Genomic DNA, 17,304 nt, shown 5'->3' on the forward strand with positions numbered 1-17,304 from the left:
TAAAAAGGACGAAGGAAAGACCGATCTTTACTAACCATATAAAAAGGATTTTATTCGCCTTTTCGCGATTCTGAATTTTTCCAATATTTTTTGGCACTTTTCCAATTTTCCCTCGATGCGTTCACACACGTCGTACGGCCACTTGTCACGCAGTGGATGCTGTATGGACCACGAAGTTTGGTCTGGTGGAAGAATTATAGCTCTACTTATCTTTGCCCCTATGATTCTAATTTAATAGGTCAGTACACAAGAAACTGCTGTATTCTTATAGGAAGATCAGGGATGGACCATCTTGTTACAAAATGACGCAACAGGCAGATGTACATAATTTCAAATCATTTTTTTTAACTGTAACACAAGTTTCCAAGCAGATACCAATATTTCGAAATCAGCGCCTGAATTTTGGATATATCATTCAATATGTCTATATGTCTATATTAAGATCTAACGCAAGTGTATCTCCCACCTATATCACAGTAGAGAGTATGAGACTTGTACACCAGTTTCTAAATCGATAATTAGGCATCTTGAAACGCTTTGATGTTCAAATGAGAATTAAAAGGAAAGAATAAAAGAAACTGATCCAAGCGACAGACATGTTTCAAGTTGGGGCTTTCCAGCGTTTACTAATGAATATTAATGATTAAACCGTGCTATGAGAACCTAATGAGTACGAGCGATCTAGTACAGCAAACATCAAAACTACAACCCCTCTTCGTTACTCTATCCGAATCCTTTCGTAGAAGGGTGCAAATGGGAAATCGAATCTACGCTTATCGAATAACATTACCGAAACGTAGTAAAGTCAAAAATTTTAATGAAAGTCCACAACTACTTATTGAGTAAAAACAGTCTGTGCTTGGGGGATACTTTAAATTTGTTTGTCCCAGAATTTCAGCCACTATGGACTCTTGCGGCTGGCGCTTCAAAAATGGAAAGGCTTGCAGGGTCGGCCTCGGTAACTTAACCCAACTTAACCCAATTAATCAGACCCGTAATTAGTTAGAATAATTAAGCTCCGATTGTTATGGAGAGGCGAGAGCGGCGTTTAAACTGCGGTCAGGTAACCAAGCGCACCCGTATATTCGATTGGGCACAAGGTCAGGTTGGGGAAAGGCTTATGTGGCTTCTTAGATACCAGTCGCTTGAAGTGACTGATTAGTTTAGACTGATTACCAAACGAGGTATATGTTTGACCGAGGAAACGTTTGATCTCTGATACGTCTCATCTATTTCTATCACGGGTCACCTTGTATCCCGTTTGAGCTCATGTGATTCGAAGGTGAACTTTCGCGTCTAAATTTTGAAGCGATTCAGAACCAGAGGCGAACTCGATAATATTTTGCTACACGATGTAAAATTTTTTTACGAATACATTATTCATAATATATTTAAACGTCACGATACAGGATAACAGGAAGTGGAAGAGAAAAACCCGTGAAAAACACTATGATAACAAATTTAATCGAGGTAGATAAAAAAGAATTTCCAAATCGGTTTTCCAGACCCGGTATGATGTGACATAATAGAATGAACTAAAGAAAAATGTATAGGTAAAAAAATTAGATAAAGAAAAACGGAGAAGAAAAAATTTCTGTACTTTAATTATTCGAAGGATTTCGAGTCCACGTCTATTTATAATAAAAGTCAAAAATGGATCGATTTTTTATTTGCTGATTTATGGAGTTATTAAATTAATAACTTTATTTTATTATAAAAAAAAAAATAGTATACCTTATGTACTAACGTAGGCTGGATCACGAACCCTCCTGTAGAATACAGAAGAAAACTGGGTTGCTCCCACGAATTGTGGGTATTAAAAGTTTTTCACGAATTTCGGTCGGCGTTTCGTTAAATGGCCTCGATTATTTCATCGTTTCGTCAGTGATAAAAGCCTGGTAAGGGGCCCATAAATGCCTGAACGTGTCCGCCATTGAGCTACCGACTCATCCCTCGTTCCTATGTAAAGTTCCAAGGGATTTGTGGTTGCACAGCTTTTGGGTAGAATATATAGATTACATTACATATATGTGTATATATATAGAATGATAAAACGGTACCTAAAGATCTCGCGTGATGAGACTTCGGCAAAGTTTTGGGACCAATAAAATCCCCGACGATAGAAAGAAACCGCGAGAACTACGAACAATCGCATAAGGAGGATGAAGCTCTTGAAGATGTTGGCTTGAAAAGAATTTACTATCTATATATATATGAAAGCTCCTGAGTTATCTGCAGATCGATCTAGGTATTATTTGTTCGTGAACAAATAAAAGTTTAAACATGAGTGAAATGCTGCAGTTGAATTGGTCCTTAAGCAGTATCGTAGTAGGTCGATAAAGTAGGTAATTCTAACGTAAGAAAGGGCTGAAATAAATCTTTTTTTTTTCCTAATCTTTTATGTCCTATTAGAAAAAATAAATAGACAAAAATAGTGGGTAATGAATTGGTTCTTATGACGGTGGAGAATGAAGTTTTTGAAAAATACATAAAAAGGGAAAAATATTTTCTTCGAGAAATATCTACAACAGTTTCTGTACGGTTTTCCAAGAGAAGGATGAGCTCGGATGACGGGTTGTCCGGTTGATCATTTATACAAGTCAGAATGTAACCACTATGGCCGTTGATGTGTTTTCCACGTGAAAATGCCATCCGCGATACTTGGTCGATTTTGCCAAAGTTCGTTTCCATGATAGATAGTCGCTGACAAGTGGTACCACAATTTCAACACTAAAAAATTGAATATGTCGCCATCATAAAAAATACACTAGATAGGTACAACGGGATTATTAGTCTTGGTATCGTTGAATAGAATCAGAATAAAAGTAAAGCCATTGTAAAATTTTATACGTTACACGTGAAACGTTTGACCATCGTTTTGTTGAAAACCAAAATGGTCCATTATTGTTTTTTTGAAAGATTGAATCTTTTTTTTGTAATCGTTACTGATGCTTATGGTGTAATTTGAAAATACAAATTGGAAATTTGTAATCACGGATTTTAGAATTGAAATTTTTTTTTTACTTCATTCTTATAATTTTCATTCATAGAAACAACATTCGCAGTCACCTCTTACTTGATCTTAAGGTTGAAAACCGCTACCGTTCCCACCATCCCTAAGGAACATCGATTCTGCCTGTGAATAAGTGGATGGGCTGAATAGACATACGAATAATTTTCGTGGCCAATGTTTCCCTCAAATAACAGACGGAGTTATTTCCCATGCTGGCTCGTTTGCATACGAACGATCGGAAAACTTTCCCTCTCGAATGTTTATTGAAAATCATTTTTATGCGTATTGGTTGCCGCACCTTATGGGAAAATTGGAATTATTGATATGCCCCACCAGTTTTTACGGTAACCATACGGCCCTGGAATGTAAAATTAATATGTAACGTAGCGTATGCGTAAATTGTGTTTAAAAATTTTATAAAAAATGTCCAATAACCCCGGCTCCAATGTAAAATATTTAAAATACTTCAAAATATTTTTTCGAATAACTAAAGAAATTTCAATTATTTTTCATTATATCAACTTTTCTCTTTATTTAAAATTCTCGGTAGATCACTGAGAGATCTCATGAAATTCTAAAGAAAATTTTACTTAAATATCGATCTTTAATGCTGCTTCGTATTATTGTCATTCAGAGCACTTTATTTGCAAGTGTTATTATGCAAAAACAGTCACCAAGCTGAAAAGCTTAAAGTTCCATCGTGAAGCTTTCTGGACGAGGGTTAAAACGAATTTGCCATTTTACGAAGAAATAAATGCCACTTGACAAAGCTTTCCTAAGCTTTCTCTTTTCCATTCTCTTCACTTGCTATTCCTGAGACCCCTCGTCCTCTATATCCTTCCACCCTTATTTCTCGCGTATCTTCACACTGGCATTGTGCTCTATGGTTCACTAAAAATCATGCAATTAATTTGGGGTATTCCTCAGACAGTAATAGAACGAGGACTTCGACATTAATTAAATTCTTAGAATCCCGAAAAAGTCTAAAAACGATATCCAAAGAATACCTTCTTCATTTTTCCCCCGCGAAATAATAAATATAAAAATTTAAATATACGACCCTTAAAATTGTATCAGGTCAAGACGATCCCAAAAATTCCCACTTACCCCTAGGACCAGCAGCATCCCATCTTTTCGATTTGGAAAAGTTAAAGTGGTCGTTCGATCAAAATCATCTCAAAAGTAACTCCCTGTTGGAAGATCCTCATTCACATGTGAACCGTGCCCAGGTGATCAGATAATATATCATCTATCTATCTGAATGATATGAATACATCTACATCAATCAATCCATCTTTTCATCTATCAAATTATCCAACCATTCAGTCGTCTACCAATCAGTCCGCCCAGATAATTTGAAATCTAGATAACTAAAGCGACCAGATGAGATGAATTATCTCAGTCATCTAGATGTTCAAGCCGATTCAAAATCGGATCACGTAAGCGTAAGCACTCGAGTATCAAACCCCGAAATCTGACTTCCATAACTCGTTGAGCTTCGACAAAAAGACGAACCCGCCAAAAGCCTCATCGTTCCTTCTAGCTAAATTCGTAATGGCTTATTCGCAACGAGAGAACCAGCGTTATCATGACCGATTTCAAATTACGTATCTCACCGAACCGTGATACTATAATTCACTACTGAAAATTTTGCACGACTATCGATTCTCTCTGTAACACCTACTCCAGTCATAATCTGCTAAACTCATAGTTTCTACGTTTATTGTTTATGGGACTAGTTTGACTCCAGATAAATGGACAGAACGGCTGTCGCGCTTTATGCACGTTTCGCATGGACCGATCGAACGTTATTTTACATGTGAATTAGGACTTACGAAACGATCAGCCTCGTTTCGACTTTAACGTTTTCACTGGTGAATTGTGAATCCAGACGCAGTTGCATGAAACTCCAAGTTCGCTCGTAACACTGACGTTAAAACGAAATAGATCTTGGAAAGACGAGGGTAGCAGCTCGTGCGAATCTAAAGGCGTGTTTACAACAGCCCACGTGATGAACGCAAGTATACAGGCAAAAAAAAAATATCAAACTTGACATTAAATTTTCCGAAAATAAGTACCAGCTACTTTAAATTGTAATTTTAAAAAGATCATTTTACGCTCCACCTCAATCGAATCACCAAACAGATAAATAGATAAATCAAGGTTTTATCTGAAATTGCATTTTACTGTACAAGCATATCCCGATACATATAAAAAATAATATGGCAAACACGTGCTCGAATCGACTAAGCGATATCGAATAGAAAAGTAAATATTGAAATCAAATATTACAAATGGCTTCTATTGGATCCAATATACTCATAAACTACTGTGCCAGCGTCTTGCAATGCATTAGCTTTGTTTTATTTCAAATGGAAGCTGCGATCCCATAGATTCTCACTGGCTGCACTTGCGATTTGTACAGTTCATATATCTCGCGGATTCTCGACGTAGAACCGATTCGCCACCACTACTGAGGAATCGCTGAGAACGTTCTCGGAGTTATCCCGAAGTAACTCTAGCCGAGCTATAGATCATATGGCTCTGTCTAAATCGAACTTTTATTTTTGAATCCATGCAGCATAAATCAATGAGCGCATATACAGTGCCTTTAACAACGTCATAGATCAGATCGGGTTATATTCAAAATATAAAATTTTATAATGGACTAACAGTCATTGCGTAATCAGTAAATAGAATTTTTTTTTATAAATCGAAAATAGAACGATATCGGGGTACTACGATATGGGGGTGTTATAGTAATCCTCCCCAAAAATGGCTACCGTTAAGTTGGCCTGCAGAGGTGGTGCTTAGCGATAGATTTCATTGAGCTGGTTGTTAGGGGATGCCAGAGGGTGGTTTCTTGAAGAATGGAGAGAAGGAGGGTTAATTTCGCTAGAGACTTAATATCCATGCTTTATCGGGTCCTGGCAATTTTTCTTTACCCCCTATCGGTAGGGATCGTCTTTCAGGAGCTTTCGCTTCAACCCAACCACCCACCCACCCTTATGATTTTAGCTCCCTGGAAGCCTCGAAAAGAACGGGCTAACAACCCTCTTGCGACTGAGGTAGCATACATGTGTTCGTTATGGGTGTACTGTTTATATACGGATGTGTGTAAGAACGGGGGGTAGTTCTTACCCTCGTTCTCACCACCCTTCGCACCATTCTCTGGGATCGCGTGACGTCATATGTTCCGAAGGGAAAATGATATAGGTTAAAAGTACGTGAGGAAAATCGCTTACACGTTGCGCCTCCTCACAGAAATACGGATGAACCTTCGCTACTAGATATTTTCAACCCTTACCCAAGAGCTACCGGAAAATAAGTCATAATTTTGTTTCCAAAGGACATTCCGTGTATGCTGTGTCGACTGCTGTAATCTAAGGGTTAATAATTGTCTTTGGTTGTATCTATCAGTTTTCTTTTTCTGTCCAGACTTCACCTTTACGTGGATTATCTGTAACTTGACGCGGTCGTAAATTTGTGAAGAATATGGTTGGAAGTAAAAAAGAAAAATTTTATACTCAAGTATGTACCCACACAAGGATCTCTTGTAGCAGCTTTTAGAATACGTTTTATATAATTTCTTATGAGGTCGTAAGAAATTTCAATAAAATTTCCAAAGTCGATTCTCGTCGTTATCCTGGATTCTTTTTTTTTTTTCGAAAATCTCAGATTTAAAATGTCTGAAAACATAATGGCATATTGGAGATTTGAAAGTGAATGATATTCAGGTTAGACGAATTGTGCGATTGGAGAAGAAGGTAATTCGGTAATAATCGGGGTTGGGCAGGGAATGAAATTCGTGCCTTGGCATAGGAGCGGTCGATGAGAAATATAAAGCAAATAGTAGGATAATTTTATGGAGAAGCTGCGGGGTTGCGATAAGGACCAAAAGGTGGCGAGACGAAATTCCCACCAAGTTTTCAAGGGTTGGAGACGATCGGCGTTTCGTAACTCTGTAAGAATTTTCAGGAATCAACGTGGAAGTTGGAACGTCGAGAAATTTCGAGAAGGACGTAAGCAGACATGTGTAATTATAGCTGTTGGAAGAAAGGTGATAAAAAAAAAGGCACGAAAAAAGATTGAAAATCCAACACCGAATCGTTGAACGAGATACTTCGTAATGTAAGAGGCATATGGTGTGGCCTATGAGGCACGACCCCTCGCAACGAGCAACGAGAAACTCAAGATCCAACCACCCTTAGAACCGGCTCGGAATTCCACCCTCGTACGCTAAAATCACGAGGGCGGAAACTTATGCATGGAAGACGGGAATTACATTCTTATGTTCATGGCCTTACTCTTCTCATCCGATGATTTATTAACTTTCTTCCAGACACGAAGCATCGGGAAGATGCCACGTGAAAGACTATTCGATATAACGAATCGACGATATTTATTTGAATGATTTTCAAAAATGACAACTTACAAATTTTTTGATTTCTTACATTTTTCGGATATACAGGAACGTATTAAAGTTTTTCTACTCCTCTTGCTTATGAATGGAATCGAGGGTCTTTTCTAGGCAATTATTTACCCATAGGAAACAAGCGCCATTTACTAAATCGAAATATGGAATTTTTGTATTCTCTCTTCTGCATTTGAGATACCATTCTATTTCGTCTTTGCTCTTTCTTTGCTTTTTACGCTCTTTCCTTTCGGTAATGATTTTTTTTATTTTTTTCTCCACTGGCGGATTCTGCTTGGAAAACACACCTTCTTGGAAATATTTCGGGTTTATTGTATTCTTGTAACCCAAAAAAATAATTTTCAAATCGATCTCTAGTTCAGTTTCAGCTTTGGTTTTTTCATTCTTCGGTACGTACGATCGGTATTCACCGAACTCATTGATCATCTGTTCAATCAGAAGTTCATTAATAATAATAAAGTTAACATGTGGAATATTGATAGGATCGACGAAAACTGAACTCACTGAATAAAAATAACGATGGAGGGCCTTCCGTAGATTAATTATAACGTTATCGTCTCTCTGCTTGATCTGCTGCAGTAATCGAATAATGAAAAAATCCGGTAAAATTTTGTTTTCCATATTTTCTTTAAAAGTCAAATTCCACGTATTCGCAAAAATTCCATTTCCGTTCTTACCAAATGGAAAAAGCCAATCGTATGGAATTGAATAAGTACTTCGTATGAAATGACCTCTTTCAAAATTAGTCGCTCGTAGTTCAGAAACCTATTAAACGTTGGCATCAACACAATTTTATAATAAAAAAAAAAAAAAATTCAAATTCTTTTCCTGAGAAATATTTGACTTAATAAGATTAATGAACTTACGTGATAAGGCTGAGGCCATTTTTTAAAAAAAAATTTTTGGTTCCATGGCGTCAGTGACATACTATAATAAAGTTCAGAACGAGCAGGAACAGGACAATGAAAAATACTTGTATCCTTATCAGTTGTAACTTTATTATCTTGTGCAATCAATACCGATTTATGATGGTATTCGTAACCAGATAAGTCTCTTTTCATAGCAAAAATTCTATATCTACTTCTCAAAGTGAAATCATCACTTGGCACGCATAAATGATCACTTTTAATGGAACTTTTTCTATAATCACTGGTACCATCCCAATTCACAATAAAAACATTTCCAAACATATCCTTAGCCCTTAATAACGATCCCATAAGATCGTCGTCAATAACTTTGAATCGATCGAAATTATAAAAGGACACAGAAGTTCCTTGGCAAGCTTGACAAATTTTTCTCGAAAACTCCAATTGTCCTTTGTCAATCTGAAATTTGATATTCATAATCAGCTCCAATTGTATATTTGCATTTCAAATATTAATTCCCTCTATATATCCTTCGCGCAATTATTCGTTCTGAATGAATTATACATTTACTTAGGAATCACCATGGAGAATTGTAACATCACCTTTAGGGCCACTTCGGACTTCACCTTTATGTCGTAACGTCCATCAGCCGATATCATAACTTCAACGTCGTTAGGCATTAACAACGTGCACCCAAGTGTAGACTGATCGTACATCACGGTCGCATAATTTTTATGTTCAAAGCGACAGGTCAACGCTATCAGCACAAAGGAATCTTCGCTCAATATCCTCATCATATCCAGATCCGTGTGACTTTCACGGTTTGAATTCGAGTCAGAAACATTATCCGAGATATTTTCAGCTGATCCGCCTTGTCCAAAGTACATTTCCAACTCTTGGATGGACCAATCGCAAATTATTGATTCCGATTCGATTACGTACCCAGTAACGATTCTTGTCCCATCTAAGAATCAAGAAGAGTCACGTGTCCCGTAAGATGAAATTTTTCTCGAGCCATAGATTACTTTACCCGTAAACGATGTAATCAATTCGCCCTTCGAATTGAGTAACATGTTCGTTCCGTCAGCCCTACGAATAAATATTTCATCGACTTCATAATCAGATTGATTTCTGACGATTAATCCATCAAATTGGCGAACGATTTGATCGTTCGAAACTTGATAATGGTTTCCATCGTGATCAATAACGGTGTAATCGGATATTCGAAAATCAGTGGAATCGGATATGTCTGTGTTCGAGCTTGTCTGCTTTTTTTTTGTATGGGCAAAAAAGGGGAGTAGAATGAAACAATTATGAGATAATAAGATGACGCGCGAATGGAATGAGTGATAACTGTGGAAACTTTTGTTTTCCTAACTGACGTTTTTATTCAAGAGACGCTGTTATTATTTTTTTTATAGAACGTGGATTAAAGCGAGAGTGCTTGCTTGTTGCTTGAAGCGGAGAAGATTCTATGAAATAATTATATACTTTTGTAATATAGTATCTCATCTCGTTTAATCTCATCTCATGCGTCATCTATAGAAACCGTAATACCCATGAATCATAACCACCTGACACGTTCTTGGATTGCTTTGAGTTATCTCACGTGTGCAACAACGTACGAAAACAAAAAGACACATTTCATGGTTTTTTTTTTTTTTTTTTTTTTTTTTTTTTTATAACACTAGTAATTTTTCTTTATGAGAATTTCAAGCTTGTTTTTTAAAAATCTTTTTACTCGCCTGATCATCTCCTGAGATCTTGGATAATTGATCTTCTTCGTGGACACGTTGACGACGTGACTCAACTGTATTCTTCCTTTTGGATTTATTGTTCAGTGATATGCTAGAATCTTTCTTGATCTTTGACACTGTTCTGTCAACTTTATTTTCATGTATATTTAGCTTTGCTGTGCTTTTTTTTTTTGTTTTGGTATATGATTAACCTCTTGATACTGTACCATTTTTTTGTTTTTCAATCCTTTCGAAACTGTGGCAATTGACAATGGTACCGTTTGGTCGTAAAACGATTACAGCGCCGTTCATTAAGAACTTCAGTACTGTTCCGTTTCTAAGAAACTTTCTGTATTTCTCATGTTTATCGGTGTCAAGTGAGTTTTGTTCCTTTGAAACGTAATGCTGCTGTACGTAAAGTGGAGTTTCCACATTCCCTAAGAGTACTGGTTCTATGACCAATCCAGAAGAAAACGAAGCACGAAATTGTGTGATAATTTTTTTCGTTATTACTTGAGAGGAATTCGTTTCTGAAAAATTTATACGTGTATACGTTATCACGGTATAATATCGTTATCCATTAGTTCGGGTCATGAACTTACGAATACTATCTTCGTCTCTGGAAAACGCTAAAATTCCACCGTCTCTTGTCATCAAGTGATACATATGTGACGACGAACCATTTGCTACGTGACACAATTTCAAACTGCACTCTGGATATGTTATGGTAATGTGCAATTGGGTTTTTTGATACAACCATTCCTCGCGATAGACCCGTACCGAGGTACCGTCTTTGGAAAAAAAAAAATTTTCAGTACTTGAAATTTGAATACGACTCTTTCCTAGATCGTATCCAATAAAATCGTAAGGATCTTCATCCCGCGCGCAACGCGCTTCGAGGATTTTTCTTCGTGGTAAAAACGACGTCTCACTTTCCACGGGTTTCTTTTCGAGCTTTTTTTCGAGTTTCTTTTCGAGCTTTTTTTCTCTGCTTTCTCCTTTCTTACCGGACGACTTGACCTTTATCTCTTTGCTTTCTTTCGGCGCGGAAGTAACTTTTGTTTTGTTCTTTAATTCGGTACCTTGAATCGGCACGGAGATCTGCGTCCTATTTATACTTTTTGCCTTCAGTGAAGATGAAAGGATAAAATCTTCGTCGCAGAATTCTCGAAAGTCTTCCGCACGTGTTTTCGCATCTTCGATGTTCATCAATTTTAATGTTGTATCTTTGACTTTTTTTATCTCATTTTTGTATTTATCCTCCTCGCCTCGTAACCAGTCTGCTTCTTCGTTGAGTACATAATCGCAAAAATCACGCAAACAGACTGGGGTTCTTATAGTCGCTGATTTTCGTTTCTCGAACACCCCGTCGGGTTCGTACGTGTGATAAAAATGTAACAGAACTGAATCCGTCAGCTGGGAATATCTGTACTGATATTCGTCAAAATGACGTAAACAGGTACATACCGTTTGCAAAAAAATCGAGGTTGAAAGTAATTCCATCGAATCGAATTCGCTGAGGGGTAGATCTCCGGTGGTCTCAAGTATCATTTTTTCTGCCAACGTGTAATCAAACATTTCAAGGGGATCTATTAGAGAAATCAGAGGAATACATTCGAACGTTTCTTCCATTGATTTTCCATAATCAATGCGACTATCGCTGAAGGAACGAGTCGAAGTATTATTTTTTGAAAATAAATTATCATCCCTGGAGTAAGAAATTTTGTAATCCGATATCGATTTGGATTTCGAGTCCTGCAATGTGATATCTGAAAATGAATTAATTTTTGGAGTATTACTCCTCGTATTATTTTCGACACTATCGAATTTAAAAATCATTTTATCGAATATCATGAGATTAATGTAATGATACACGCTCTCGACGTTCATTGCTTTGGGTTCGAAACACTTTCCTAACTTTTCCATGTGATATTCGTACAGTCTCAGTGTATCTCGGCTGACTTCTGGAAAATCCCTCCAAATCCTAGCTATTCCCATATTCCGTAAAACGTTGTCAAGATTTTTCAAAATTTCCACGAAAAGAGAAACACGCTCTTCCGTGAAACGAAAAATTCCATTCCTCGCATCAGCCAAACAATTATTCAAAGTCAAATCGTCACCATGAAGAATCATCCGCAAATCTCGATTTTCCTCGAGTCTCTTTCTATGATTTTCTCCCACTTCACCCTCGTACGTAACTACACTTTTTTTTTCCAAATTTTCCAAATTTTCACTTAAGTCACTCGTCGAAGAACCAAGATCGTCCTCGACCTGAGTCAACATAGCGTCGAGTATCATTGGAACGATCGCAGCTTCCACGGGCATAGAATCTAAGATCTCGTGATACGTCTTCATATTTTCTCGTTCCCTCTTACTAACCTCGACTATTCCGCTCTGAAGCTTCATACTCCTCACGTAAGAGACATGCTGCCTATACACGTCATAGAGATCGTAGACTATGTAGGACATTCTATCGTACAAATCCGCCTTGGCAGCCTCAAACTGAGAGTTGGTATCGAGTGGTAATATTGCAGGGGGACAAAAGGTACGCCGCATGAGACAGCAGTAATCCAAAGTGGTATCAGAATTTTTTATACGTTTCTCGAACTCGTCCCAAAACCTGACTAGACTCAGTTTACTGAAACCAATACCAGTAGACGTCTTAGCCTTCCTCGTCGCGGCAGCATCGTCCGTACCGAATTCAATTACATCCTCAGGTCCCTTCACCTTCAGTACAGCTGTCAGAGGAACATCGAGCCTGATCAATTCCAGCACCAATTCCGGATCATAGAACCCCACGAGAACTACGTAAAGGTCAGGGCCATCCTCTGGAGCATCGTCGACGTACACCTTCTCACGCCACTCCTCGTCGCGCTTTCTCAGCCTTGTATTTGCTTTGGCATTCGCGTACGAGTCCTCGGCCGGTGTCCTTTTGCGCTGTTTGCTCGCACTTGTCACCCCGGGACTGTCAGCCATTTGCATATGCTGATTCTCCATCTCGATGTCACGCTTGAGTATCATTTCGCGCCTGGCTCGTGTCACGTTCTCGACCTTGGCACGATATACCAGGAACTTGATCATCCTGGCCAGGAGCCAGGTCGGCAAGGAACCTTCTCCTTGAGACAGGAACTTGTTAGCATAGTGACAAATACCCTGAACTGTTGGACACTTATCCAGCTCAAATTTCGAGAGGGTTTTAACGGATGCTATAAGTTGTCTCGCGCTCAAGAGATATACGGACTTTCGCCTGTCACCTTCGGCTGCTTCGTTCAACATGGACACGTACTGCGAGTGCTCTGCTGACGACTCCACCATCATGGTTATCATGCACCACCAGTGCTCGTCGTTTATGCTAATCGCTTCCAATTCTTTCCGCCATGCGTCCTCGTGCAGTTGTCTCTGCACCTTGGACTCGGATTTTGACTTCGACGGCGGTTTCATTGCTTTTTTTTTTTTTATCTTTTACCAAAAATACCACGACGTTTGCAGGATGACGTCATAACCTTCCTTTCTCTACCAAACAGTGGAGAAGACTGCGGACAATTGAATCGGGACGTTTTCAAAGGAAGAGCGACGGAAGATTTCACGAGTGGAACGTAGGAAGAGGAGACTCTAGCCATTGTTCGAAGAACTGAGCCATGCTTAAATTACTTAAATTACTGTTTATACGGATTCAGCAGAATTTTTGTAAATTATTACCTTTATTGTACTCATCGTATACGTTTATCAAGTGGAGGTATATAATTTGTGCACAGGTTTTGAAAAGATTTAAGGAAAAAAAAAATTCACTTTTCTCAAAGCAACGATACAGTTTACCGGGAAATACGAAATCTCGTGATTCCTACACGATTCTGTCGTTAATACAAATTTCTCTTTCGGCAATCTTATTACGTCTTCTCACGAATTCCATTCAAGCAACGAAAAAATACCCGTGCCATGTGCTTAATTCCCAGAACGTTAAACATTTTTTTCTCACAAAAGCAACGATTGCCATTCCGCTTTTCTCGACCTCGAAGAACGAATGGAAGATCAATTCGATCTCTATTATTTTTTTTGAACAAGTTTGCTATTACTTTTTTGCTACTCAATTACAAGGAAAAATGAAGTACTTCAAAATTTTGTTAAATTTATGAAAAAAAAAAGAATAAAAGAAAATAATACTCAAAATTTGACGCAATCAGCTACAAGATAAACATTCAACTATCTGTACAAAGAACAAAATTTGAAAGTAAATACATGAAGGAAATGTGGAGCTTACTATAAAACAAGTAATACCAGAGCTTTATGTACAAATAGTTTTTGAAGTCAATATACTGTATCTAACGTTCCTACATAGAGTCGCATTTGCAAGCTCGGGTGACTTCACAAAAAGAGCTTATCCGATTTTGTAACAGGAAGTCTCGTGTACAGGTTCGAGAGAAACAATTCTCTGCAGTTGAAGTTTTCACTAGTACTACATATTATTCAGGATTAGTACGTAAAAGTGGCGTCACGTACTCGTTTCACAATCATCCCCTAAGAATTTCAGTACGTACCTCAAGTCGTGAAGATATAATGAGAATTCTCAAATAGCTGGCTAAATCTTTTCTTTAAAATCTCTTTACTATTTTTTTTTAATCCCACATCCCTAAAGCCATTATTCGCGATTCCTTGCGCGAGTGAAATAAAATGTATTTCATTCGTGAAAACGTAGTCGGGGTTTGACGTTCCAACGGTCTGGGCCAGAGCCGGGCAGCTTGATGTATTAGGGACAATTTAAATTACAGTACCAGAGGGCTGCCATTTAAAGCGAGACGTAACTAGAGAAAAATGTTGTAAAGTCTTGAAACTAATTACGTTACATTATTTTGTCCTTAGCTTTTGTTACCGGAAACAAGCAGCGAGACTGAATTAAATGCAAAGTAGGAGCAATAGGAAAAAGTCTGGTGATCAAATTTTTGTCATTTCTAAATGTACACCGTCTAACGCGTACGCACGGACGAATGCATTAACGCGCTTGGATCGAAGTTGTAGAAAGTTTTTGAAGTGGCTCCTCCGGTTTATCCCTTCAGTGCGCTCTTACCTTAGGGATTAAACAACCCCCCACCGTCTTTCCCGCGTCGAAAATCAACGACTTATCAGCAACTTCAATTTAACTGGAAACTACTAGACGCTATGCTAGTTTGCTTGTTTACAGATTCCCTACTATTTGCTAGTTTTAAGTGCATCCAATCTTGAGTACCAGTCGGTGGGTTTCCCTTGGGTAATGAAACATCTTAGTGGGACTTTTGGTCCAGGCTGTATACCTTTGAGAATCTGGTAAGATTTTGAGAATATTTGAGGTTTTACTCGAAACAAAAAAAAATTTCAATTATCGCAGACCGGCAAAAGCCGAAGAGAACGGACGTGTCATTATTGGTAAGTATAGTACGGGCCAAATAAATAGTATCCCCAAGAACTTTTCCGCTGTTCACTCTGCCATGAATGTAGCTCTCGTTCAGGGTCGAAGGAAAAAGGTTACATAAAGAAAAACAGTTGAGGGGGTGCTCGTTGAAAAATGACCAGAATCTCTACATGGCTTACGACTCGGTTTTGCTCAGGGGGTAGACCATAACTCAAGGTCAATCACTAAGGGTGGGATCGATGGAAGTCAATTTTATTCCACCTGAAAATTCTTCCACGTTCTTGTCTTCCTATATCGAATTCTCTCTATTCCTTTTTTTTTTCTCTTCCCCCTGTCTATACCCGTTACCTCAATTCACCCTTTAAGACTCACGATTCACCACTTTGCCGACCCTTGGTATTGTTATTGCGTTCCACTTATCGACGAACCTCCACTACCCTTATCCACGCCAGGAACTTCTCGTTTCAGCCCCCAAACAATTTAGAACCGACGAAATGACTTTCGACTCTATCAACCAAATCTACTGACAGATTTACACGTGTTACTGGAACAAACGATTAAATAAAGTTAAATTTGAAAGAGCAAAGATTGTCCAACATAATGTAATCGTACGTTCACACGAGTTAACCAAGAGTCTATGCAGTAAATATTATCATTGCTATCGTGCTCAGCAGGTGGATCGGAATTTAATAGCGATTCGATAAGACGCGAACAAATTGGCGATATCAATTAGAAGAGAGTTCAGGCTACGGCTTTTCCGCATCCCCATTGTTGCTGGTTCCACCTTTTTTCGTCCTCGATTTAGTTCACAGCTTGATACCGGAATCGCACTCTTTCCTGGTCATCCATCACTCGACGGGGGGTGACTCTGCTACCCCGGCTTGTCGTTCCATACTAAACCTGGACCGATTCCTTAACTCCTCTGAAAGTCCGTCAGTCAAACGGGTTCGTATATCTGTCCACCCTGTGAAGGAAGCTTGTAGGATAAGAGATGCTAACTTTAAAATGGTTTGTTCGATAATCCCTAACGTCAAGATCTTTGTTCTCTCATAGATGACATTTTTTCGGATTTTTCTTACAGTCAAATCGTTAAATCCCACTTTGGATAACGAGGAAAGTACCTAGATATTATTTTATCCTGGGAAACATTTTTTCTGCGAGTTCAATTATAGGATTGCTCAATGCGCATATGTTGGAGAACGAGACACGAGTATCCGGGAAATGGAGGTTAATCCTATTTAAAGCTATGAATTTTGAAATAATTTTTGAAAAAAAAAATTTTCAATATAGCAGTCCATCATTTTCATGTGATTCAATGGCGCGACGGCTCGTCTCTCATGAAAACCGTATTATCACCCTGAAATGAGAAATAGGGACAGCCAGTGGGTGCAAGTTTCGTATGGGAAACATAGAAACGTTTCTCGTTATAACTCGGTTGTGCAGGCTGTACTTAACGACGAAACTCTGGGCGAACTGTAATTTTCGTGGGAAAAAAAAATGCGCGTGGGAGTGAAAGAGTGTAGAAATGAGGATGAAAACCAAAGTAGAGGTAGAGGGTTGCGGATGACTCGGAAAGCGTGTGACGCCATCTGCGAAATACTGTGGGGAGAAAAGTTAAACAAATGATGTAATAAAAAATTTGACGAAATACCGAGCGGTGGAATTCGTGTATTATATTTTGAAAAAAAAAAAAAAAAAATCAAAAAAAAAAAAAAGAAAAAGATGAGAGAAAGATTTGACAAGTTCGGTCAATTCCGAGTCCATAAATTTTCACGAAAATGGATTTTCGCAAAAGCAACATACAACTGCGATTTTAAATCTAAATTCAAGTATATAAGAAGGTATCACCGATCGATTACACGACCCAGACC

At 38.2% G+C, this 17,304-nt stretch overlaps 1 protein-coding gene across 1 annotated transcript; it reads right to left on the minus strand.

Moving 5' to 3' along the window:
* Nucleotides 1–3,292: 3,292 nt before the first annotated feature.
* LOC112495295 lies at nt 3,293–13,556 on the minus strand. The gene is made up of 10 exons (XM_025091282.1): nt 10,653–13,556; nt 10,278–10,580; nt 10,033–10,199; nt 9,345–9,687; nt 8,917–9,278; nt 8,315–8,773; nt 7,953–8,213; nt 7,468–7,874; nt 3,688–3,904; nt 3,293–3,311 (listed from the first exon to the last, which is right to left on the minus strand). The coding sequence occupies exons 1-8, from the start codon at nt 13,489–13,491 to the stop codon at nt 7,503–7,505; spliced, it is 5,106 nt and encodes a 1,701-aa protein (XP_024947050.1). The 5' UTR covers nt 13,492–13,556; the 3' UTR covers nt 3,293–3,311; nt 3,688–3,904; nt 7,468–7,502.
* Between the last annotated feature and the right edge of the window lie 3,748 nt (nt 13,557–17,304).

Source organism: Cephus cinctus, unplaced genomic scaffold (assembly GCF_000341935.2).
Source record: "Cephus cinctus unplaced genomic scaffold, Ccin1 Ccin1_scaffold1922, whole genome shotgun sequence".
Classification (NCBI taxonomy): domain Eukaryota; kingdom Metazoa; phylum Arthropoda; class Insecta; order Hymenoptera; family Cephidae; genus Cephus; species Cephus cinctus.